The sequence below is a fragment of the Mesocricetus auratus genome, unplaced genomic scaffold (assembly GCF_017639785.1).
Source record: "Mesocricetus auratus isolate SY011 unplaced genomic scaffold, BCM_Maur_2.0 Super-Scaffold_6730, whole genome shotgun sequence".
Classification (NCBI taxonomy): Eukaryota; Metazoa; Chordata; class Mammalia; order Rodentia; family Cricetidae; genus Mesocricetus; species Mesocricetus auratus.
This window is the reverse complement of record NW_024429184.1, coordinates 25020590-25046756: the sequence shown is the minus strand read 5'-3', so window position 1 is coordinate 25046756 and position 26167 is coordinate 25020590. Positions and strand designations below refer to the sequence as shown.

At 43.9% G+C, this 26167-nt stretch overlaps 1 protein-coding gene across 3 annotated transcripts; it reads right to left on the bottom strand.

Annotated features, from left to right (window-relative positions):
- Window positions 1-8291: 8291 nt before the first annotated feature.
- Pm20d2 (peptidase M20 domain containing 2) lies at window positions 8292-25563 on the bottom strand. 3 transcript variants are annotated; one of them, XM_040740450.1, is made up of 7 exons: window positions 25060-25562; window positions 23293-23441; window positions 20467-20609; window positions 18252-18406; window positions 15059-15194; window positions 8973-9128; window positions 8292-8815 (listed from the first exon to the last, which is right to left on the bottom strand). In XM_040740450.1, exons 1-7 carry the CDS (start codon window positions 25507-25509, stop codon window positions 8661-8663), a joined length of 1344 nt encoding a protein of 447 aa, XP_040596384.1. In that variant the 5' UTR covers window positions 25510-25562; the 3' UTR covers window positions 8292-8660. The 3 variants fall into 3 exon arrangements, with proteins under 3 accessions (XP_040596384.1, XP_040596387.1, XP_040596389.1); XM_040740453.1 differs by having other exon boundaries at window positions 9021-9128; window positions 25060-25554; XM_040740455.1 differs by lacking the exon at window positions 8973-9128 and having other exon boundaries at window positions 25060-25563.
- Between the last annotated feature and the right edge of the window lie 604 nt (window positions 25564-26167).

The window sequence follows — 26167 nt, the reverse complement described above, 5'->3', positions numbered from 1 at the left end:
GTAAAGCATTCCAGCTTGTAGAGACGCTAGTTAAGATCACAGTCAACAACTCAACTTTTATACAGAAAGTCAGTGAAACTGACAGGATACAGGTGCCTTCTTCCCCAAGCATAAGTACACGCTAACAGCACCATCTGAAAGAGAAAGGATCTGCTTACAAGACTCCTAAGATAAGCTGAGCTGCCTCAATTCTCAGACAAGCTACCTGGAAGAGGCTCAGACCAGCCAAGCTGCCTCAGAGAAGTAGAAACCAGATTCGCTGCCTGGAAGACTCTCTCCAGGCTGTGCAGTACACTCCAGAGTCCTAGCTTTGTGAACTGTACCCATGCTGGTACAGGCTTTGAGTAATGCAACTGTCTTTGAGTCATTTCTGCTCAAAAGTTACTGTGATAAAACTCATCAGTTCACCAAGTGGACTTTGATGGTATCCTTTCTTTGGTATGTCATTGGCTATCTGGGGTGAGTAGATGTCTGTTTGCATTTCCCCGGGAAAAGTGTGTCACGCACACATGCAGTCACATATATGTGATTTTTTTCTTTTTCTTTTATAAATGACCAGGACCCAAAGGAATACTTCAGACATAAAAAAATTCAGGTGACTGTGGGGATGCCCCAGTAGGTAAGAGAACTTGCTATATAAATGTATGGATCTGAGTTCAGATCCCCAGCACCCACAAAAAAGGCCGGGTATGGTCCCACGCCTGCACCTACAACTCCAGAACTTCCTGTTCTTGCTCCCACAGTGCTTGTTGCCCACCAACCTTGCTCTGGGTTCAGTGAAAGACCCTGTCTCAAGGAGATGAAGCTGATAAAACAGGCTGCCTGACAGCCTCTGCTGGCCTCCACAGATGTGCATGGGCACACAGAGCTACACACACACACACACACACACACACACACACACACACACATGAAAGAGAAAGAGAGAGAGAGAGAGAGAGAGAGAGAGAGAGAGAGAGAGAGAGAGAGAGAGAGAGAGAGAGAGACTCTTCATCCTTTATGGCTTAGTATCACTCCATTTTTTAAATATGCTGTCACCCTGGTAAAATATCAGGATAATCAGTAAGAGAAAGGTCTAATTTGGTCCACAGTTCCAGGCCCAGTGGCTTGGCCTTTTCTCTTTGGGACTACAGCAGTGGGGCCCATCATGACAAGCACATAGACCCTTCCACTCACGGCATCTGGGAAGCAGAGACAAGTAGAGAGCTAAGGCTCCAGGGTCCCTTCAAGTACTTGATCCTAGTATAATAACTTACTCCACTTGGGCCCTACATCACACAGAATCCACTGCAGCCTGCATATAATAGACATTCCTATATATCCTGCTCTATTACCATAGGGTTTTCTTTATTCCCCTGGGAGAACTGCCTCCACCTGCCCAAGGAGTTATGCAGGCAAGATGTTTCCTCCTGCCTCTCAGCTGTGCTGCCTGCTTCTTACATGTTCAAGGGCATTATGAAAGCAGCCTCCATTCAGTCCTGAGATCTTGTCTGTAGACGGAGTTTCTGTCCCACCTAGTCCTACAGCCCCTTAGTCCCAAATAAAGACACAGAGGCTTGTATTAATTATAAACTGTTTGGCCAATGGCTCAGGCTTCATACTGGCTAGTTCTCTCTTAATTATTAACCCATTACTATTAATCTATGTATTTCTACATGGCCTTGTCTTACTGGTGAATGCCTGGCATCCTATTTTCCCGGAAGCTACATGGCATCTCTCTGGTGGCTCCTCTCAGAATTCTCCTAGTCTGGTAGTCCTGCCTATACTTCCTGCCTGGCTACTGGCCAATTAGCATTTATTCATCAACCAATAAGAGAAACATATATTAACAGCATACAGCACATCCCCCATCACTTGTCACCTGAGCACATCTGGGGACAGTGTTGAGAAAGTCTGTATGTTTTCTTAGTTTCTGCTTTGAGCTTTGAACCATCCAAAATAAAACCTCACAGAATGCCAATAAAGACACCTTGGAGCAACATAGCCTTAAGTTCCTTGATTTTGCTGAATCTTGAATTCAACTTCAATTCTTTGGCAAGCTTCATCAATAGAAAGTGATATTTCACCACCTCACCCCAGTGAAGACCAAGTCCTCAACATACGGCCTTTGGAGGACACACCAGATATGAACTCTAATAAGTACTTTAAGTTATAATACCTTTACTGTCATTTTAGGATAAGAAATCTGTGCTTTGTTTACATGTCTCATTGAACACAACCAGAGACTACACCCCTACTGACCAAGGAGTACTCTGCACACTACCAGACAAGAAAGTTAACCACCAGCCCAGTGACGGAACCTTTCGTCATAATGGTGACCTGCCGATACTACCTGGTGCAGTATCGGCACAAATGTGGTGGGAGAAACCAACCAATTTCTGATTGGATTCAAGGCCCACTCCACAAGATATTGTTCTGGTAGCCAAGAATCTAGGACCAGATAAGCCAATCACCTAGGAGGAAATCAAACACTATTGCTCTGTTAAGGAACACAGTGCTAAAATAACTCATAATGACATTCTGTTATACCCACACATCAGTGTCTCACTCAGCCATCATCAGACAAGTTTCCTTTTGCAGTAGATAAGAGCTATTAAAGAAATCATAAATGGACAATTGATGGGAGATGTCATTCTGTAAATATGTCTCTCTTATTGGTTGATTGATGTGGGAAGTCCTGTGATTATGTCAATAAAGCACTGTTGGCCAATAGGGAAGTTAGATAGGTGGGACTAGGAGTCCAGGAGGACTCTGGGTAGGAGGAACACAGAGAGTCAAGATGTAACGCCATGGGGTAGGAAGCCCGGAAACCTCTCCGGTAAGAGAAATACTTAGATTAGCAATTATGGGATAAATACTTAAGTCAGAGCTAGCCAGTAAGAAACAAGCAAGGCCAACAGCTTCATAATTAATATAGTCTCCTGTGTGTTTATTTGGGACTGATGTGGCTCTGGAACCAGGCTGTCGGGAAGGCTTCTCTCAAGAAAAAAGCTTCTCTTTACAGTTGATGAATAAAGCACTGTTGGCCAATAGGGAAGCAAGATAGGTGGGACTTAGGATTCGAGGAGAATTTCTGGGAGATATAGTCAAGAGTGGAGAGTTGCCATGTGATCCCAGGAAGAGAGAACGCAAGTCTGACGTTCTTGGTTAAGATAAGACCTTATAAAAATATATATTGGTAATTATGGGTTAATAATTAAGTCAGAGCTAACCATTAAGAAACCATAGCAAACAGCTTCATAATTAATAGAGTGTCTTGTGTGTTATTTGGGGGCTAAAGTGGCGACGAGACCCAGGTGGGATCCCGCAACAGACAATGTGCAGAATAAGATCAGTCCTAAATGGGATGTCTTCATCAAACCTCCTCTCCCCTCATGACTCAGGGATCTGTGTGGAAAAGAGAAGGAGAAAATATTGTAAGAGCCAGAGGTGATGGATGACTCTAAGGAAACCGTGTCTTCTAGACAAAACAGGGTCAATACACATATGAACTCAGAGACTGTGCAGCACACACAAGGTTTATAGAAGTTCAAGCCAGATGGGGTCCTAGTTCCAAACGGGGAGGTAAACACAAGCTCCTATCACAACGAAGAAGCTATCTCCAACTGACAACCAGTTGCAAAGGAAAAATTAGTTTTCACCAATGAAGTCTCACTGGGTATATAAACCACACTAAAGGCCCCACACCCAGCAGTAGCTGGCAAACATAAAATGAACTCAATGGTGTTTTCTAATTTTTTTGTCTAATAGTGCTTTGTTTGGGCATTTTTATCTTACTGACTTTTTGTTTGTATATTATGGCTTCTGATTTTGTTTATATGGGTTTTATGGGGGAGGTTCTTGTGTTTTTCTATTTATTTATTTATTTGCCTATTTGTTTTCTAAAGAGAGAAAGAAGGCATGGAGTTGGATAGGTGGGGATGTGGGGAGGATCTGGAGGAGGAGAAACTATGATCAGAATATACTGTTTTAATTAAAAAGAAAAAATAAAGGAATCTGTGCTTTGCATTCTAGCTATGGTGGTGCACATTTGTAATCCCAGGTGAAGGCAGGTGGGTCAATTCAAGACCTGGCTCAGCTACATAATCAACTGGAGGCCAGCGTTTGGAATTTCCCTTTCTTATTTAAAGTCTTGTTACTATTGTATGTGATATGTGATGTGGGCACATGTGTGAAGGTCAGAGAACAACTTGGTAGAGTCAGTTCTGGGGACGGGCTTAAATGACCAGTAGCCATCTCAACAACCTTGTGAATTATCCTCTTTTTTGTCATTTTTAAAAATATGACATCACCTATATTCCTTTTTGTTCAATTCTAGATCAATGAAATAAAAATAATTCACACTGAACTAAACATAAGGAAATAATGGGGATAGGGTGGGGCTTGGAGACACATGCCTGTAATCCTAGACTTTGAGAGGCTGAGGAAGGATAGTAAGTTTAAGGTCAGCCTGGGCTACACAATTCGACTGAATCTTAAAAAGACAAAAATTAATTTAAAATTAATTTAAAAAATCTGGAGCGCTTATGCTGGCTATTTTTATGTCAACTTGATACATTAGTTATTTGGGAAGAGGGAATCTAGACTATGAAAATGCCCCCAACCAGATCAGCCTGTCACATTTCTTGATTGATGTAGGAGATGCCACCCTGGGTTGGTGGTCCCAGATAGGATAAGGCTGAATGAGCCAGTAAGCAGTGCTCCTCCATGGTCTCTGCATCAGATCCTGCTTCTGAGTTCCTGCCTTGGGTCCTTCCCTGATTCCCCTGACAGTGGACTGTAAGCTGAAATAAGCAGTTTCCTCCCCAAGTTGCTTTTGATCATGATGTTTTTCACAACAGAAACCCTACGACAGCTCTATCTTGTAAGACAGTAGCTCACACAAAGGCCTGTGGACATTTGTTTTTATCACAGGAGATCTTTAAGCTTTGGTAAAAACTGAAATCTGTTCTGAACTACTGTCTAGAGAAGGTAGAGATTTTTGTAAAAGGGGAAACAAGTGAGATGCTGTAATATGTACCTGACTCTTACCACAGAGGTAGCTAGTTTTCAGTTTCTTGGAGAAATAGAACACTCATTTCAACTTTAGTTTGATTTATTGTTTTGTTTTCAGCATAGGATATCACTTTGCAGCCCTGGCTGTCTAGGAATTCACTATGTAGACCAGGCTGGTCTCAAGTCTACAGAAAGCCATCTGCCTCTGCCACCTCGTTGTTGTGACTAAAGGCGTGACTACTATGCTTTGCCTAAACACTCATTTTTAAACAAAAGACTTAGTCTTAAAATTCATAATATATAAATACAACATCTACATAGGTAATAAAAAAAACAACTCCACAATTCTATGAATAAGAAAATAGTACACAACCTTGTATTTGGGTGTTTATGCTTCATATTTAAGAAATCTCTATTTTGATATATGTATGTCATTAAAATTAACTATTACATAAAGACAGACATTTTATATTTTTCCATAAACTTTAATATGCATCTATTAAAACATTATAAAACTTACTACAATCATGATAGCAGAGACTGCTTACCTGAAAATACTAACCTCTCACACACCCAAACACGACATCCTAAGCTGTGTCATTAGACTGCAGAGGCCTAAAGAAAGCTGGCTGACCCTAGGTGAGTCCAAGGAAGCCAGCAGTCGGTCCAACAATTAGCAGCTGTGCTAGATATGAAAAGTGTAAAACACCCTACAGACACGGACTTCAAATATAGAATCTAGTGTAAAAATCAGTAATTATAAACTCTATTAAATGATTAAAGTCTCACCAAATTAACCTGATTGCATTCTTTAAAAAACACACACACAATACTCCACATTAAGTATTATCAACTTTCTAAAATCAAGCATTCATCTCTTGAGAACAAAAGCTGTGCACAATGGCACATCCCTCTTGTCCAGCTGCTCAGGCTGGGCTAGAGTTTGAGACCAGTCTGGTCAAGGCAGCACACAAGGTTCTATGTAAAACAACAGCAACCAACCCAAGAAAAAACCAGGGCCTTCCCTTCTTTACCTAAAAAAGTGCCATTGTTTATCCATGAGTAAAATTTAATTTTACCTTTAAAAAAGTAAATCAAGTGCAGAACACGCATTTAAGTAACAGCTGTAATCCATCTGCAGAGGATGGGTACATCAGTAACAATCGCTGTTGTCTAATTTTGTCAAGGGTTAGGACATGAAACCAATGCCCTGTCCTAAGCTGGGTGGGGATGCAGCTCAGTGTCAGAGGTCCTGTCTTGCACGAGCCAGGCCCTGGTCTCAGTATTCAGCACTGCAATAACCAAAACCAAACCAACCAGCAAAAACCTGTTCCTTAGGATGTGAGATACTCGAAAACCTGTTACTGAGGAGATAAACTCCATCATATAAACCACATCTCTGACGTGTCTTCTTCTTTGCAGCTTTCATGAATACGCCTCTTTATAAAATGGTACCAAATATGATGAACTCAATTGTGAACATCCAGACAAACCGTGTCAGGAAGGAGTGAGTTCTCAATGCTGCTCTGAGCTGGGGTGCAGAGTAAAGTCTGAGAGTGGAACAGTCCAGATCACTACTTCAGGGAGTCCCCATCTACACACTCAAGTGTTCTCAACACAAGGCTTGAAGCTTTACCCAGAACATCTCAGAGGATGGAAGTAAACAGTCGAATGGAGCGGGCTAGCAAGTTTGTTTGTTTGTTTTGTGAAGGGCCAGACAGTAAATACTTTGTTTTGTGGTAGTGGCTTTTTTTAAACTCGAAAAATGCAAAAAATAATCTTAGTATACTGGCTGCACAACAGCAAGCGAGCAACAAACACCAGCTCCAGATCAAGTCAGGGTACAGCAGAGAGCAAAAGCGCACATTAAGCAGGGAGCAGAGGCCAGAGGCCTGCAGGAGACTAGCCTCCCAGTGGACAGGGAAAGTGACTGCCTTCTGCCCCAGAAGCCAGACACACCTTGCTGCCTCCGTCCACTTCCATTTCTAGTGTGCTTCCTCAAATCTGAGACTCCACAAGGTACACTAGTGCCTGAGAGTCTGTTTTATCAGTTTTTCACTCTCTTATCATGTGCAAAAAGTTCACACTGAATGGTGGTGTGCCATGCGCAAAAGGAAAACTTGTCGGAAACTCAGTCTTACCAAACAGAAACTCATGACCAAGTAAGAATCATGAGAAAATGTTGATCTCTCCCCATCTTTTCCAGCATTATTGTTGACAACCACTGAAATGGTTCAAATTTCCAGGTAAAATCCTAGCTGTCTCATAATAAGAACTCTTTTTTGTATCTGCAAATGCTCTGGTGACACAAAGGCAGAACGTGAGTTGAGAAGGCAAAAGGTCCAGAGAAAAGGCTAGGAACTTAGCTAAGCCACAGCATGAGGACACGGGGATGCCTTTCCAAGTTTCTTTTACTGCTGGGCCAACAGGGGCTTAGGAAGGCTTCTGCAGAGCAGCTGGCTGCTGGGTGGTAAGAGCCAGTGCAGGGCCCTGGAGGACAGAGCACACACAGACTATACTCCTCTTCTTGTAGCATCCTGGGTACCACTCAACAGCCTACCCTATTGGAAAAGCCCAACCCTTCCTTTCTGTCATTTTTTTTCTGTTATTGACTGTTACACTGCTGCTATGCCACTTCTTAGAGTAATTACATGCAAATAAAGAACATTCTTTTTTAAAAAAAATTGTTAAAAGCTATAAGGTAGTCGTCAATTATATGCCATCCTAGAACCTTCATCCAGTGACTGATGGAAGCAGAGGAAAACACCCACAGCTAAACACTGAACTGAACCCCTGGAACCAAGTGACAGAGAGAGAGGAGCAATGAGCAAATGGGCAAAGAATGGGCTGGCGAAACCAGCAGAGACAGCTGACCTGAACAATGGGGAGCTCTTGGACCCCAGACCGACAGCTGGGAGGCCAGCATGGGACTGATCCAGACCCTCTGAATGTGAAAGTCAGTGAAGAGGCCTGGACAACCTATGGGGCCCTGGGCAATAAGTAGATCAATATTTATCCCTGGCATACAAATTGACTTCATGTGTCCATAATACAAAGAGGGATGCTCTCTCAGCCTGGACTCTTGGGGGAGGGCCTGGACCCTGCCCTGAGTAAAATGACAGATTCTGGATATCCCCTATGTGGAAGGAAGCGGGGGATAGGGTGGGAGGCTGGAGAGTGGTGGTGGGGGGTGCGGGAAGAGGGGAGAGAGAGGGAACTACAATTGACATGTGAAGCAAGCTCTTTTCTAAAAAAAAAAAATGTAATAAAAAATAAGGAAAAAAAAGGAAAGCTAATTCTTCATACCAGATATTCTAGGTGTGTCCTACAAGCATATGGTTAATTTTTTTCTCTAGATCAAAACAGATCCAGCCAGACTTATACTCCCCCAACTTTAAACTGCTGAAAAGACATCCACTACTCTGAACACAGAGTTCATGAGTGTTGAGTTTTAAAACTATACAAAAGACACTTACAAAACATTACCTTACCATGGTAGATACTCACAAACCATCTAGCTTAAGAAATGGTATCACATACCAATGCCTGAAATATCACAAAGTCCATTAGTGTCTTCGCTATATCCTGTTGCATTGAAAAAGCTTTAGAGGGGAAAAACAAACATCAAAATTTAGTGCTTCCTGTGCAGTCCCTAAGTCCTCCTTCTATGCTGGTCTATTTAAAAGCTGTTCTTCTTGAAGCTTCGATTTGAACTCCTCTCTGACTCCTTTCAGCAACTCAGGCTTAAAGATGACGTCCAGGGCAGTCATTGCCAGAGCTTTGGCTGTACGCAAGGTGTACAACTGAGCTTCTTCTGACCCTGAAAGGTAAAGAAAACAAATTAAAATACCTCTATTTGTATTAAAATGCATTTTTTAATTCCCCGGGTTTCTTCTCTAAACCGCCTGTCCTACTTCTGAGCACAAGACGGTATTTCCTGAAGCAGCATTAAAGAGTAAGAGGCTAAAGAGCAGTACCCAGCAGGCAGAGGGAGAGAATCCTGAGCATCCACACCGCATGCTCACCGGCAGCTTCCGTGTACTGTTCCGTGTGGTTCAAGGCATCAGTCCCAATGTAAAAATACGGGTGAATCCCAGGAACCACAAAACTGACATTTCCAAAATCAGTAGAGCCTTGACACAAAGAAGGAAGAAAAGGACGTTTGGTTAAACACTCTGATTGAAGTTGTAACTAGAATCCTATACTGGGCCATGAGCCTCGGGCCTGTCAGGATGGGGAGAGCTGTCTGAGGTGCTTACACTCACTCCTGCCTCCACCATGGCCACCTGCTCTCACAAAGGGATCTCCAGACTGTCCTTGCCCAGTCACCAAGCCTGCCCCACTAGTGCCCCACTGTGAACTCTGATGGCTCCTCCTGTCTCAGGACACAGGCCCCTCTTCTGTGAAAGACCGGTTCCTTGAGACCTGATGCCAGTCCTTTCCTCTTCTCCCACCATGCCCTCAGATTTCCCCCTATTTACTGCTTCTATTCAGTAAACCATAATGCATTCTTAGTTCTCCTCCAGCCCTCCTGCTTACACAGCGTACTGTCCACCTGATACTTCTCCCATGGATGTCTTACAGTGGACCACACTCAACACAGCTAGAGTCAAATTCATTATCATCATACATACCACCTACGAACACCACCTCCCGAACAGCTCAGAAACATGCTAACAATCCCACTAACCTTCTACAGCTGCTCAGAACAGCCACCATACTCTGCTGACCATAGGACTTCTGCATATACTCTTCATGTTTTTAAATTTCTATTTCTTTTTGGACGGCCTCAAACTCAGTATGTAGCTAAGCATAACCTTGAGCCTCTGATCCTCCTGCCTCTCTCTCTCAAGAACTGAATTACACCAGACGCCACTATACTTGTTTTATACAAGTCTGGGGTAGAACCCAGGGCTTCATGCATGCGAGGCAAGCCCTCTACCGAATGAGCTACATTCCCAGTCCTGCTATTACCCCATCATCTACCATTCCCTAAGCCAGCCCTTCTCACTTCCCTGGTAAGATCGGTTTCTCTACTGGAGGGATTTACAGTATGTACAATAATAACAATATCGCTTTTCAGTTTTAGTTTACAACTTATTAGGTTATTTGGCTAATGTCTTTTACCAATTCATTAGTCAAGAACAGTATTTTAAATTGCCACACATCCAGCTGGTCACATGACACATTCAGCTAACATGTGAATAGGCTAATTTAATGAACATTTAGTAATAAGTTAAACACCATGCAAGGCACTTAGACCACACAAGGGTAGATGTAAGGGAAGGAAATCAAAATATGCAGCCAATAGCAACAGAAATTACTTTGCTTAAAAGTCTAAAAATTTCATATACATTCTCACATTATTAACTTTTACATTTTGTCCCTTTGTTTAAGACGGATTCTTGATATATAGCACTGGACAGACTTGAAGTTTGTGATCCTCCTGTCTCAACTTCCTGAGAACTGGGATTATAGTTACATACACTACACCCAGGTTTCTCATTTACATTTGAACAGTTCTCATTTTGTGAAGGAAGAAACCAAGTCTTAGAGACCCAGGCAAAGGTAAGTGGAGGTTAGGGTTTGGAGGTTGGGGTTCGGGGTGCAGTTTCTGATAATTACACTAAGCACTCTGTGGTGTACAGTACACAAGTAAACTGTCTTGTGTTTATTGAGCTCACTGAGAAGTTGGTTCTGGAACAGTTGTCCCCACCCCATTTCGGACCCAAGTATGTTTGTCTGAAGTGTTCTCCAGGGTTCCTTGACTGAGGATGTGCTGACTCTCCTAACTGTGAGCAAAGCAGCCAAAGTGTAAGTGTGCTGTATCCTGGAGCATAGCGATGAGTCAACCATGTCCAAGAGTTGCATTGGTTACCCTATCATCTAAACAATGCAGTAGGAAGTTCAGTTGTGGAGAGAAAGTGTAACTGGGAACTCTAGCAGACTGCCTCAGCTTCTGGAATCAGCTTCTGCTAGAGGCTGTGAGCACAGATTTGATGGCATTATCTCTCTATTTGTCATTTATTTGGAAGCTATCAGAGAGTCTATACATCTCCTATCTTATATCTCCCAGTGGTGACGTCTTACAAAACTACAACCCTGTACTAAACCAGGAGAGTAACAGTAATGTAGCCCCCACGATGGGGTACATACTTGAAGAGGGCTTGCCAAGAGCATGCATGAAGCCCTGGGTCTGCTCCCCAGCACTGCACAAACCAAACATGGGTGACATAATCCCAACACTCAGGAGGTAGAGGCAGGAATGATCAGTTCAAGGTCACCCTCAGCTACATAACAAGTTCAAAGGCAGCCCAGGTTGCATAAGACCCTTATCTGAAAATAAATGTTTGAGTGTGTATATGTGTATGCTTCATGGAAAGATAGGTATACACATATCCCACTGATTTAACTCAAAATTCCCCAACTTTTCTTAAGCCCATGGGAAGCGTCACAAATCTGCAGAACCACACTAATCTGTTTCATTGCACTTTTAGTTTATTTGCTGCATAGACCAGCACTCAATTATTTAACCCTCTAGCTTTCCACCACAATCCTTGTGTCCACCCTTTCCCAGGGAGGGGCCTCTGAACTCTTACTCTTTTCTGCATCTACTTATCTCGAGTTTTCTTATAAAAATGTTTTCTTTCCTGTTTGTATCCACTCTGTTTTCAGTTAAAACTAACTTTCTTCTTCCTCTTCTCCTCTTCCTCCTCCTCCTCCTTCTTTTCCAAGACAGGATCTCCTATGCAGCTCTGGCTGTCCTGGAACTCACTTTGTAGACTAGGGTGGACTTGTATTCACAGAGATCCGCCTGCCTCTACTTCCCAAGTGCTGGGATTAAAGGTGTGAGTTACTATGCCCAGCTGCTAAAACTAACTTTCTTAACAATGATTTTTTTTGGCTATCTGTACTGTCTCACCAGAGTGGTGGGTAGGGCCTTAAGAACCCATGTCTGGTTCACTAGTCCACCTATTTACTTCCAGACCAACAATACATTTCTATTGATGGTTCAATGAACACAGAACAACGCTTACTCTACTTCTGTAGCATCCGACATTATTCTCTGCTGTCTTTGCTTCCATGGCCTCCCCATCCATCCCTGATTATCTAGCTGTCTCTCACTACTGTCTCCTTGCTTTGCCTACCTCCTCTAAACCTTGGTTTCAGTGTTTCATCTCTGTCTTCTCTATGCATTTGAGTAACTGCATTAACATCTGTGTCTTCTTCATCCACACATATCAGCAAACCCTAGACCTCCAGCCTAGACATTTTGGGGGGCTCTAAACTCAAATCCAGGCTACCGAATAGCTCCACATCAAAATCCTACAAGTACTTCAATTTTACATCCTAATAATTTACTCTAGCCTGTAAGATTCCAGAAGTGCCCTTGTTAGTGAATGACACTGACACCTATTTTTATCACCAAGTCTTCATGGTTCTACATCATCAATATCTCATTTTATTCAGGAGATGTAGCTATTTTTAAAATGTTATTAGTAGTGTGCTTAAAAGAGGAAAGAACCTAAAATAACACCAAACAAGGATAACTCAGTGATAACAACACTTGCTGCACAAGCCTGGTGAGCTGACTTTGATCCTTGGAACCCACATGGAACATGAAAGAGAGAACACCCTACAAAGTTGTCCACAGACCTCCACACACATGCTGTGGTATGCACAATCACACACATGCATCATACACTCACATACATATAATAATAAAAACTTTAAAAATAGTGGACAGAGAGATGGCTAAGTGCATAAGATTGCTGGCTGCTCTTGCAGAAGACCTGGGATTTAATTCCCAGCACCCACACAGCAGCTCACAATTACCTGTAACTCTAGTTCCAGGGGATCTGATGACCTCTTCTGACCTCCGAGGGCTCCTACATGCACATAGTGCATACATAATTCACACACACAACACTCTAACAAGCTAGGTGTGGTGGCACACACATGTAATCCCAGAAATCAAAAGCCTCAATCTGGAGGACCACAAGGCAAAGGCCAGCCTAGACAATATACAGTAAAACATGGTTTTGTGTGTCAACTTGACACAAGCTAGAGTCACCAAAGAGGAAGGAGCCTCAGTTGACGAAATGCCTCCATGAGATCCAAATGTAAGTCATGTTCTCAATCAATGATCAATGGGGGAGGACCCAGCCCATTGTGGGTGGTGCCATCCCTGGGTTGGTGGTCCTGAGTTCTATTAGAAAGATGGCTGAGCAAGCCATGGGAAGCAAGTCAGTAAGCAGCCTCCTCCACGGTCTCTGCATCAGCTCCTGTCTCCAGGTTCCTGCCCTGTTTGAGTTCCTGTCCTGACTTCCCTCAGTGTTGAACAGTGATGTGGAAGTGTGAGCTGAATAAACCTTGTGGTGGTTTAAAAGAAAATGGCCCCCAAAGGGAGTGGGTATTAGGAGGTATGGCCTTGCTGGAGACAGTGTGTCACTGTGGGTGCAGGCTTTGAGGTCTCTTTTACTCAAGCTTCCCTCAGTGTGACAGTTAGTTGACTTCCTGTTGCCTGCAAGATGCAGAACTCTCAGCTCTAGCACCATGTCTGGCTGCTCAATGCCATCATCCCCACCATGATGATAATGGACTGAACTTCTGAAACTGTAAGCAGGCCCCCTCAATTAAATGTTTTCCTTATAAAAGTTGCCATGGTCATGGTGTCTTTTCACAGCAATAAAAACCCTAAAACAACTCTTTCCTCCCCAACTTGCTTTTGGGTCATGGTGCTTCACTGTCACAATAGAAACCTTAACTAAGATACCTGGTCTCAATAAATAAATGAATGTCACATATAATTAACCTGTAGAATCAGAAAATGCACTAGATCACTAAATACTTAAAAAACCTGCTTACTGTAATAAACTGAAAAGGTCTTAAGCTCTGTTTCACGTTGTGTAGCTTATTTATTAGAAAGTAAAAGCTGGAGGCATAGCTTAGTGGGAGGGCACTTGCCTAGCATACTTAAAGCTTTGGGTTTGATCCCTAGTATCACAAGAAAAAAAATAGAATTAAATTTAAACACTAGAAATATTTAGAATATGTTGCAGAATATTTCTTTAACTGTGTAAAGATGTGTTGCTGTGTCACCTTGCCTGCCTATGTTACCTGATTGGTCTAATAAAAAGCTGAATGGCCAATAGCAGTGGAGGAGGTATAGGCGGGGCTTCCCGACTGGTAGAGCAAGTAGGAAGAGAAATTTAGGCTCTGGGAAGAAAGAAAAAGAGACACCAGGGGCCAGACAGACAGACAGACATGGAGGAAGCAGGACAGTAGGACACACAGAATGAAGAAAAGGTTTAAAAAGCCCCAGGCAAAACACAGATGAACAGAGACAGGTTAAATTAAGAGATATAATGGGATAAGCCTAGGCTAAGGCCAAGTATTTATAATTAATAAGTCTCTGTGTCTTTACTGGGAAGTTGACAGACCAAAAGCAAACATCAAGTACAAGAATACCCGTAGCAGACTGGCCATTTTTTAAAACAGTGATGCTATTGTGACACTCTACACTCACTGAAGAGTTCATTAGTTTTCTTTTCAACCTAAGTGTGAAGGAATATCATTAAAAATATCATCAGGGAGATGGAAAGATGGCCCCTCAGTTAAGAACATTTGCTGCTTTTGCAGAGTACCAAACTGTCATGTTCCAGTTCCAGAGAATACAGTGCTGGCCTGCTGGCCTTCCAGGGCACCAGGTACGCCGATGACATGCAGATACTTAGGCAGGCAAAATACTGATACACATTCTTCAAAACACCGTCAGGGTTGGCAGCATGCTTGCTTAACATGCAGGAAGCCTGGGGTCAATCCCCAGCATCTAATAAACCCCAGATGTGGTAGCAGGGATTTGTAATCCCTGCATTTGGGAAGTAGAGGCAGGAGGGTCAAGGTCAACGTCAGCTACACATGGGGTTTGAGGCTAGCCTGGGCTACACAAAGACCTTGCTGGAAGCAGGCACATCGGCAGTTCTTCCTTGCCTCTCCAGACTGTTAAATCTTACTTGCATTTCTCTTGCTCAAACATCTCACTCCATGGCAGCATAGTTACCTGAAGGCCCATTCAATATTGCATCTTCTGAGATAAATTCTATTCCCAGCTTCCTCCCATTCTCCATATATGCACTGCACAGTGTCTTATTGGGAAGAACATTGTAATAATCGTGTGCTCCACTTTTAATTTCCACCTAACAAGAAAAAAAAAAGACAAAACAAAGCTCAAGTTACTAAGTCCAAAACAGTGATGGTTTCTAGCAGGAAAAGTTTTAGAATGGGCACTTCCATTCCAGATACAAACCCTCACAAATCTTGCCTTTAAAGACAGTACATTATAAAGTTAGAACTCCTAATACCCCCATTTATTCTGTCACACAAGCACCACACCACAGACGGTCACTAAACTCCATTCTGGTCAGCAAGAATCAACTTCAGTCACCTAAAAATGGTATAGTGAGTGCCTAGAAACTTCATTTAAAAACCCAAACTTCCAGTTAATTCTGATGCAGGTAGTCCAAACCACTTTGGTGGACACTGCTTGTACTTCAGTCTCCGAAAGGAAAAGGCTGAGCATCTAAACATATTGGCACACTTAACCCAGAACTGTCCCTGATGTCACAGCCTCCTCTCAGAGGGGCCCTCAGACAATACAGACACTTCAGTGAGGCAGGCTCATGACAGGCCTGATTGGAGATGTGAGCACGTGAAGACACCGAAGCAGTTTCTTTGCGACTGTGTAAGTGCACTTAACAGTTTTTGTTTTCAATAAGCAAAAGCTAATTATCAGACAGCAGAGATCAAGTTTCTTCTATTCTTCCTAAGTTAGGAATAATGGCAACTCAATAAATTCTTATAAATTAGTCAAAATAGAAGTTAGTAAAAGGCTACCTAAAGTAGATTTAAATCCAACAATAAACCCTATGTTAGTTTGTGTGCATACATGCTCATGCGAAAGAGAAAAGGACAAGCGCGGGGACACTCATCAGGAGCCTGTCCTCTGGGTTTTGAGACAGGGCCTCTCTCGTTTTCTGCCTGGAGCTCACCAAGGAAGTGAGGCTGACTGGCTAGTGAGACACAGAATTCTGCCCATCTCTGCGCCCTCAGAGTTGGGGTCACACCTGTTGCACCCTTCCCCCATGGGGGTCGGTTGACAGCCTGTGACTAGGAGCTTTTGGCAAAACACTTCTTGTCCCCCTCCTCCCCGTAAGGCCTGAGTGCAAGTTCCTGTTTTCTGTCCATCCTTATTGTCTAAATGCTAATTCCTGTTTTTGGCTCACCCTTTGCTGGAGGGCCCTGGGAATGTAGGCTTCTGACCTTGGTGTTTTTCCACCATACCTGCCTTTGGTATATAAGGCTCCACCCTGGTTAAAATAAACGCCATTCTCCTTGTAAGAATGAGCCACTGTCTTTGTCTTCATTTACATCTTAGCCCTTCACCGAGGATTGTTGTGAAGTAGTGTACCGCCATATCCACAAACAACACGGGGGTTCTCTACAACACCTGCCTTTTTAAAGTGGCTTCTGGAGATCAAACCCAGGTCCCCACCTTGCAAACAAAGCAAGTATTTTGCTGACTGAGTCACCTCTCCAGCCCCTAAGCACTAGCTTAGAGAATACCCTGAGATAGTTCACATATTGAACTTAAAATATTTAAATTATTTATAATGATAAGGGAATAAGTGTTTTGTTTCCCTGGGTTGTGGGAGCTTTACATTTATATACTAAATCTCTTTACAAATGGCCTAAGAGGACAAGTCCTTATTTCTACACTTATCCATGTATTTATCTATTAACAAAAAAACCAGTTATGAGTGTTTATACATTCTCATCTTTCCAACTACATTCCCTGCCTTAGGTCTCTCTGTTGTTCATACACCTCAAGTATGATATCCTTCAAAGCTCAATTACGTCTGCAGTCTTCCAGGAAACCCTCTCCTCCCTTCCCACCACCTGGGAACTGAACCCAGGGTCTTGTGTTTGCCAGGCTGACCTGAAACTTTCTTAACTGCTGTTCCTCCCAACACTGTCCATTCTGAAGAAGTAGACATTATGAGGATAACTGCTGAGACACTACCACCACGGGAACAAACCACATACTGCTAGACCAGGGACAGAACAAAAGGAAGGCTAGGCTGTGACCTCTTCACAGGCGTTACTTCATTTGTCTCTCACGAGAAACCTGGAGAGACTTCATTTTACCCTTATTTTTGAGAGGGAAATGGCCCCAGAGATACTATGTTTCTGATGTTTATGTTCTCTCTAAAACATCTAAGATCTTGCCTCCCCATGAAACTGTAAGCCTCATCCCACGTTGCAGCACACATGGCCGATAGTGAAAAGTTTCTGACTTTACAGTTCCAGACAGCAAAGTCTCCTTGGTTCTGAGTCTATCTTAACTTCCATTTCAGCAAGCCAAACACACATTCATATCACATCTTTGCCAAAGAGATATACAAGTATTATCATAAAACGCCCTCTATGGGAATTACACAATGTGATGTAAAAAGACAGGGATTCTAGCACAGGAGTACGCTAAGTACGCTGGCTACTGTCTAAGTAAGGTGACCTGTAGTACTTTCTACTGCAGACACTGAGGAAAATGTATATTAATTAAACAGTAATTGAAGTATTAATTAAATAATAAATGTTTGTTAAAGGATTCACATTAAAAGTTTAGCCAACTCATTTTAGAGATTCAAGACATCAGCAGTGAGGGCAAGGTCCCGAGACAGGCCCCCAGGGCCACCACTGGCACAAACAAAGATGACCACAGGAAAAGAACCAAGGCAGGCTTTAATGTGTTGGGCCCCAGCCCCATGGGGTCTCTGTGAGTTGCTGGTCAGCTTACAAGTGCAACTTGTTTTCCAGTCCAAGTGCTTTCTGTTTTCTAGTCCTGGCTTACTGCCCTGGCCTTGACCCTCTGACATCAACATCTAGCAGGAGGAAAACAAGGATCTCTTCTACCTGGGGTTTTTCCACTGTGCTGTAAACATGTATATAAAGCTCCTCCCTCCTACAAGGGAGAGACCTCTTAGCACTTGTAATGAAGACAGACACACACACACACACACACACTCTCTCCTGGCAATAAAGGCAACACATGCATTCTCTTAGTACAAACAGCTGGATGTCTGGTCTCTCTTTTCCTGATACCCTGGAGTTGCTTGTGGCGCTGGCACCACATTAATGCAGTCACACAAACAGCACAGTCCACATGTAGCCGTCACAGTTAACTCTAAAACACTCACTGTGCAGCCTGTAGCCAAAGCTGCGGCTCTGAAGGAATCTTCTGCCTTTTTGGTCAAAACCTGAAGCTCTTTCATCGAGGGTGCACGTAAATAATAGATTAATTCAGAGTAAGAGGGGATGATATTGGGCTTTACACCACCATTTTTTATTATACCTATAAAAAGAACCAAATTACTAAAGTTAAATTTGATGATTTGTTTAAAGAAAATTTTGTAGCCAGTACAAACAGGAAAATAATTTATACTTATTAGTTTCACAGGTAAACCAAGGATTTTGACATACTGTACAATACTTCCACAGAGGGGTGATATTTCCCAGCTAATAAAGAGAATTGTCTGTATGTACTCTATTCTAAGGAATCTATTTAATGTTAAGAAATTACAATTTGGGCAGAGTTTGATAAAGTTCAACAACAAAGACTTGACTAGCATGTGTGAGAGTCTGGGTTTAATTCCCAGAAATGTAAAGAAAGAAAAAGAAAAGAGGGAAAGATTGTAATCTAAATTACAAAGAAATACAGAATTATATAACCACAAAACAAACAGTAGTATCCTAAACTTTCTGGAGCAAATTTGTCTCAGTAGGCTTTGTTACAGTTGTGCAATTTGATAAACTCTTGACAAAATTTTTTTACAATGGCATTAGGCTCTATACCTACCATCTTACTTGAAAATCCCTACAAATATTTTAAATTACATTTAGCAGTGGAGAAATACTTCTGTCTTTTGGATACAACCATGTAGAGAAAAGAGTCAAAGACCCCTGAATACTACAAACTATCAAAACACACATTTTTGGGGGACCACACAAAATGAAGATTTGTTTCTACCAATAACTAAAGCAGATATATAGTGTCTAATTCCAGTCAGTTGTGCAACTCTATAATCCCAGCACTTGAGAAGGAGGCAGGAAGATCATGAGTTCAAGGTAATCCTTGTCTACAGCCTAGACTACAGGAGATCTCATCTTAAACACACACACACACACACACGAGAGAGAGAGAGAGAGAGAGAGAGAGAGAGAGAGAGAGAGAGAGAGAGAGAGAGAGAAAGAAATTGAATTCCCCTCATCTAAATTTTTCCTCTCCGATCCCTTTTGAGGAAATTAAAGCAAGCAGCAAGATGGGTTAGGCCTGTATGCTGGGTGCATACAGGATGCTGACACAGAAGGACTGAATTTAAGGACAGCCTGGACGACACAGTGAGAGCCCATCTCAAACCAACTGTACCCACAACCAGAACACTAGGGCAAGAAACTCAAAAAAGCATAATTACAAAACAATTTAGCATATAGCAAACTTGAGTAAAAAATAGAGATTAAAGCACATTTTCCAGCCAGGCAATGGTGGCGCATGCCTTTAATCCCAGCACTAGGGAGGTAGAGACAGGCAGATCTCTATGAGTTCGAGGCCAGTCTGATCTACAGAGCAAGTTCCAGGACAGCCTCCAAAACAATACAGAGAAACCCTGTCTCGAAAAACAAAACAAAACAAAAAAAAAAAGCACAATTTCCTAGATCATAAAGAAACTGAGAAAGGAAGGAAGGAGGGAGGGAGGGAGGGAGGGAAGAAGGGAAGCAGGGAAGGAGGGAGGGAGGGAGGGAGGGAGGGAGGGAGGGAGGGAGGGAGGGAGGGAGGGAGGGAGGATTATAAATCAGTGTGGTGGCTCATGCCTGTAATCCCAGACTGGGAAAAAGGAAATGTGTACCCTAGGAGAAGACTGTGCTACTGCATTTATATACACAGAATTTTAAGAGTGTACTATGTCCCTGAGTAAGTAAAATTAGTAACCACCACTTTTTTTTCTTTGAGAAAGGATTCAGTTGTCCCAGGTTGCCCTCATAGTTACACGTGGTTGAGGGTGATCATGAACTTGTGATCTGAAGTGCTAGATTACAGGTATGTGGCACATGCCAGGTTTTATGCAATGCTGGAATCATACCCATCCTAGGTGAGCATTCTACTAACTGAACTACATTCCCCAACCCCCAATTTTTATTATTGTTGTTGTTTTCTGTTTTTCCGGAGACAAGAGTTTCTCTGTTTACCACTGGCCATCCTGGAAGTCACTCTGTAGACCAGGCTGACTTTGAAGTCAGAGATTCACCCCTCAACTAAAACAACAACAACAAACTATATATTTATAGTATTAAATAATTTTACTGCACTAAGATATAGTAAGTTCCATTTACTACACAAATATTTTTCATGTATACCATGAAGTCTCCAGGTTGGCTTCATCTGTTGTCTTAATGCAGAGAGATTGTTATAGGCGAGAACTGCAGCATCTAAGGCATTGACTCCCTCCCAAGGGTAAGCAGCAGCATGAGATGCCTTTCCATAGTATTTCACAGTAACACTAGGAAATAAAAGAAGAAATCACTGGGTATTTCTTCCTCCATTATCACTAAAATGAGAAAATTCAGTTAGGGGTGTGTGTGTGTGTGTGTGTGTGTGTGTGTGTGTGTGTGTGTGTGTGTGTGTGTGTGACCAAAGGTGTAGTTCAACTGACAGATGCTTGCCTATCATGTATGCAGCCCAGGCTCAATCTCTGGCACACCATAAAACCAAATAGAATGGTGTAAACCTGCAATCCCAGCACAGGGAGGCAAGAGGATCAGAAGTTCAAGGTCATCCTCAGCTATATAGCAAATTTGAGGCTAGCCTAGGCTACATAATACTCAAATCAACAAACAAAACCAGAAAGGCTGTGCTGGGAACATGGCTCAGACGTCAGAGTGCTTACCTACCTAGCATATATGAAGTCTTAGGCTCACTCACTCCCCAGAAGCACACAAACAAGACATGGAGGCACACATCTCCAGCACTGGGGTAGTAGAGGCAGAAGAACCAGTAGTCCAAGGACAACATCCGCTACACATTGAGTTCCAGGACATCAGACCATCACTGAGGGGCAGGATATGCGGAGTAAGTCGATTGACTTCAGGATCAAGCCAATGAGTGTTAAATCTAATCCTGATACTCTGGGAAACCTGACTACAGCCTGCAGACACCCTCTAGTCAGAAGTACTAGCAAAGATTTGGAATCTCTAATACACAGATAAAACCACATCTACCCCCCTCATAAAGTGAATTGTTTCTACTCTCACAGTACTGATTCCAAGTTGATAAGAATGAAGATATAACAATTAAAATTACTACCCTCTGAAAACAGGGTATGCTGGGGCTCAGAGAAATTCCTGAGCACAATGACACTGTAGGGATGGTTCTATTACTGCTCCCCAGAGTCTCGGCCACCACAGAAATTAGCTGACACAGCCTAGCAGTGGCTCCTTGGGACTGGACCACTAACCACACAACTTCTCTCCCCCTCATTTGTGGTTAAAAGTCCACACCAGTTCAATGACGCATCCTTCTACAAAAGAATAACCTCCTCCAGTTCCATAAAACCAAGCTAAACACAGTATGGAAAAGCGCTTTCTTCCCAGGTCTGATAAAACTGTCCCTTGTAAAGGCGATTCCTTATGAAAGGACAACTGTTTTCCAGAAACCAGACTAAATTCAAAAGAGAACACATGTGTTTGATGTGGTGATATTTTGTTTATGATCTAACAAATAAAACTTGCCTGAGGATCAGAGTACAAAGCAAGCCACACCAGTTAGCCATAGAGGCCAGGCAATGGTGATGCACACCTTTAATCCCAGCACTTGGGAAACAGAGGTAGATGGATATGAGTTCAAGGCCACCTTGGGCCACACAAGATTGAATCTATCTAAACGAGAAACAGAGCTCACACAAAGGTGATCCCAGCACTTGGGATCCCACGCCTTTAATCCCAGCACTAGGGAGATGGAGACAGGAGTGATATGGCTGGGTCGAGAGAGGAACATAAGGTAGGAGGATATAGGAGCTCAGTGCAGACTGAGGAGCAGAGCAGTCAAAGCAGTCTGAGGAGCAGTGTAGCCAGAGGTCAGAGGAGCAGTGCAGTCTGAGCAGCAGTGCAGTCTAAGGAGCAGTGAAGACTGAGGAACAGAGCAGTCTAAGCAGTCTGAGGAGCAGTGAAGACTGAGGAGCAGAGCAGTCTGAGGAACAGAGCAGTCTAAGCAGTCTGAGGAGCAGTGAAGACTGAGGAGCAGAGCAGTCTGAGGAACAGAGCAGTCTAAGCAGTCTGAGGAACAGTGCAGTCTGAGGAGCAGAGCAGTCTGAGGAGCAGAGCAGTCTGAGGAGCAGAGCAGTCTGAGAAGTCAGAGCAGCAGAGCAGTCTAAGCAGTCTGAGGAGCAGAGCAGTCTAAGTAGTCTGAGGAGCAGAGCAGTCTAAGCAGTCTGAGGAGCAGAGCAGTCTAAGCAGTCTGAGGAGCATTGCAGTCAGAGGAGCAGAGCAGTCTGAGCAGTCTGAGCAGTCTGAGGAGCAGAGCAGTCTAAGCAGTCTGAGGAGCAGAGCAGTCTAAGCAGTGTGAGGATGCCCTCTGAGGACAGGATCACCCCTTTGTTCTGAGCACTGGCAGAGGTAAGAGCTCCTGAGTGGCTGGCCGCTTTGCTTTTCTGATCTCCAGCATGAACCCCAATATCTGACTCTGAGTTTTTATTATTAAGACCAAAGAGAATTTGTGCTACAGTTCGATATCCCTGTTTAATATTCCTTCAATTGTTCAATTATAACCATAGTAACAAATGATTGCCAAAGGTCATTCAATGTAAATCAAACATCACATCATTATCATCCAATTCACAGGGCCCTCCTGTGCAGTCCACGCTGGCTCAAACTCACACTCCTCTTGCCTTACCCTTCTGAGCAATGAGATTATAGCATGCTCAGGTCATTTCACTTTTTAAATGTATAATGCAGCGTGTGAGTGTCCGCCTTAGTTTCCTTTGCTTTTTTAAATTGTGTCCGTGGGGGTGGGCATGCAGTGGGACAACTCGTGTGCTCCGATGTGATGCGGGCTCTGCGACAGAACCTGGGTCACCATGCTTACATCGCAAGTGCCTCTACCCACGAAACCATCTCACTGCCCTAGCTCTGAGTTGCCCCCCCCCCAGTCTGCTGTCTGCCAGGAAACTACTTCCTGTGACTACTCACTCATGCTCGGCCACATCCAGCAGATAGGCGGCATCCTCCTGGGACGGGTGAGCCATAAAAACAACATCGAGGTCTTTAAAAGCACCGGCTTCAATTAAATCAATCTTGCCACCACCGTCTTCTTCTGCAGGGGTCCCCAGGACAATGACCTATGAGGAAATACATATGCTAGCACAAGGAGACTCCGAACAGGAAAACATTAAATAGGTTTTAGTGCATAAGCATTCATATGCATACTTAATTCCTTAAACTCTGACACATACACAGTGAATTAAAATATATGGTGAAGAGTCAAAAATTTTAATTTGTATTGTTATAGTAATCTGGTCTAAATGCATGCTAGAAAAGCTATAGGAAAATCTCCCCAGTTTTATAACTCAATTTTAACTAAGGTATAACAAAGACAAAAAAAAAAGTAGAATTCTATATACTTAGGTTCGTCAACATTGCTAGGACTATTCTGTTAAAGTCTCTTCACGATAAGCCTGTATAGGTATATAGTTAGTCATAGCTTTACTGGTAAGGAGCTTGCACGTGACCTGTGACCCTCACAACAAACTGTGAGTTAAGGAAACAGTCTGTACCAGTTCAGAGAGGCTTAGGCTTCCCAGTTACAGAGCAAGTGCTCAGAGCTGCAGTTATCTTAAAGAGCTGTCCTGGCCCTCAGCTTGGAACTCTCATTCCTTACTGAGAAACCACTTAGTAAGTCCTAACTCATTAACCTGTCATTGACGAGCATTAAACTATCTCTGTACCATGGTTAGAAACCGCCAACTATTTCACAAACTTACTAATTCGACTCCACCAGTTCAACCAGGAAGATTTAATGGTCACCAAACACCTAATCAAACAAAAGAGAACTTTACAGAATAAATATTTTACTTTGATATTTAAGCTTAACTTCTTCAAACAATTTTTAAAGCAAAGGCAAATTATCTGCGTAAAATTAATGTATTCTCAAGGTCATATGTAAAAATACAATGAAACAAGCTGGGGTAAAAAAGAATGGCTTTACTTGCAAAGGGAGTCCACTTATATTCCACAACCATTTGAAGTCGGCAAATTTCTCAGCGTCTGGCTGTGTTTGTTTTTAAATTTATGCAAACTCTTAAACTGAACTGCTCTGGGGGCGGGGGAGGCGTTGAGACAGGGTCTCTCAATGAAATCCCGACTAACCTAGATCACCACGCCTGGCCACTGAGCTACTCTCTTCTTCTCTAATGGGTTATTGCCGACTAAGTTTGTCCAGGGTCTCACACCCTCCCAAACAAAACAAAAACCCAGAGGCCTAAAAGAGAAGGTAGCTAAAGAGAAAGGGCCACGAGATGAGCTGTTGTGGAGGATTACTTTCCCTGGGGGTGGGAGACCCCGCTGAGTGACGAAGAAATCACTAGACCACCTGAAAGAGTAGAGTAACACAAAACAGACGTGCAAAGCATTCTGCGTAAAGAACAGAGACGCTTCTTGTAATTGTGGAATAAAGATTAGCACTTAAATATGAACCCATCTACGTAGTAACTGTTTATTCGCCTCTCCGTTATTTCGACTCTTTTGCAGAGGTTTGGGAGTCTGGCAGTTCGCAAGACTGAAAAGTACGACACCGATCACTCAAATCAAAATCCTTTGAGTCTACCACTTTTACTCCGTCCAGAGATCGCACAACTTAGCCAGCAAACTGCGGCTGTCTGCCACCCAAAATAACCGGTCTGGTCCTCCGGGCTGGGTCCGCACCGCCGACAGACGCCGCCGCGGCCCGGCGTGGCTCACCTTGACAGGCGGTGGCGCGGCGACACCCTCCAGCGCGGCGCGCAGGCCCAGCGCCGCGGCCACCCCGACCTCGGCTATGAGGTTGTGGCCGCAGGCGTGGCCCAGGGCGGGCAGCGCATCGTACTCGCACAGGAAGGCCAGCTGCAGCGCGCCCGGCCCCGCCGCGGCCCCCGGCGGCGCCCACTCGGCGCGGAAGGCGGTGGCGAGCCCGAAGTGCGGCTGCACGGCCCACGACGCGGCCGGGGGCTCGCGCTCGAAGAAGCGGGTGAGCTCCCGGTGCGCGCGGTGCTCCTCGTAAGCCAGCTCGGGCGCGCTCCAGATGGCGCGGCTCAGCGCGCCCAGGCGCTCGGCCGCCTCGTCGATGCGCTCGGCCGCGCGCTGCTTCAGCGGCTCCAGCTGGGCGGCGCGGCTCGTGCCCGGCTCGGCCGGACGCTCTAGCCCCGGCCCCATGCCGCGGGCGTACTACGAGCGGCTCTATTCGGCCCTCAGTCGGGCTCGTCAGCGCTCGGCGGCCCTCGGAAACACTCGGCTGTCTCTGTCAGTTCTCGGCAGCGCTCGGCAAAACTCGGCGCCTCGGCTGTCCCTGTCACTCCTGGGCAACGCTGGAGGCTTCAGCTGTCCCTGTCAGTCTAGGTGGCCCTAGGATGCACACAGTGACGTCGGGCACTTGCACACCATGCAGCACAACCAACTCTAAGTGAAACCCTCCAGGCCGGGAGTTGCTTTGCAGCTTCGCCTCTCGGCAGGGCGTGGATTTGGAGCGTGGTTCCTCATAAGAAAAGGAATTGTACAAGGTTTATCTAAAATTTTGATTGACGACAATAACATGATATGCACATCTCGTGTTCACATCATAGCGGGTCTAAGTTACCTGAGGAAGAAATTCAAGAAGGCATACTCTGTTTTCCAGAGTGATTCAAAGTTCGAAATATTGTTATTGATGATAAGCCTAAGAGTTAGTGATATGAGCCGGGCGTTGGTGGCGCACGCCTTTAATCCCAGCACTTGGGAGGCAGAGGCAGGCGGATCTCTGTGAGTTCGAGGCCAGCCTGGTCTACAAGAGCTAGTTCCAGGACAGCCTCCAAAGCCACAGAGAAACCCTGTCTCG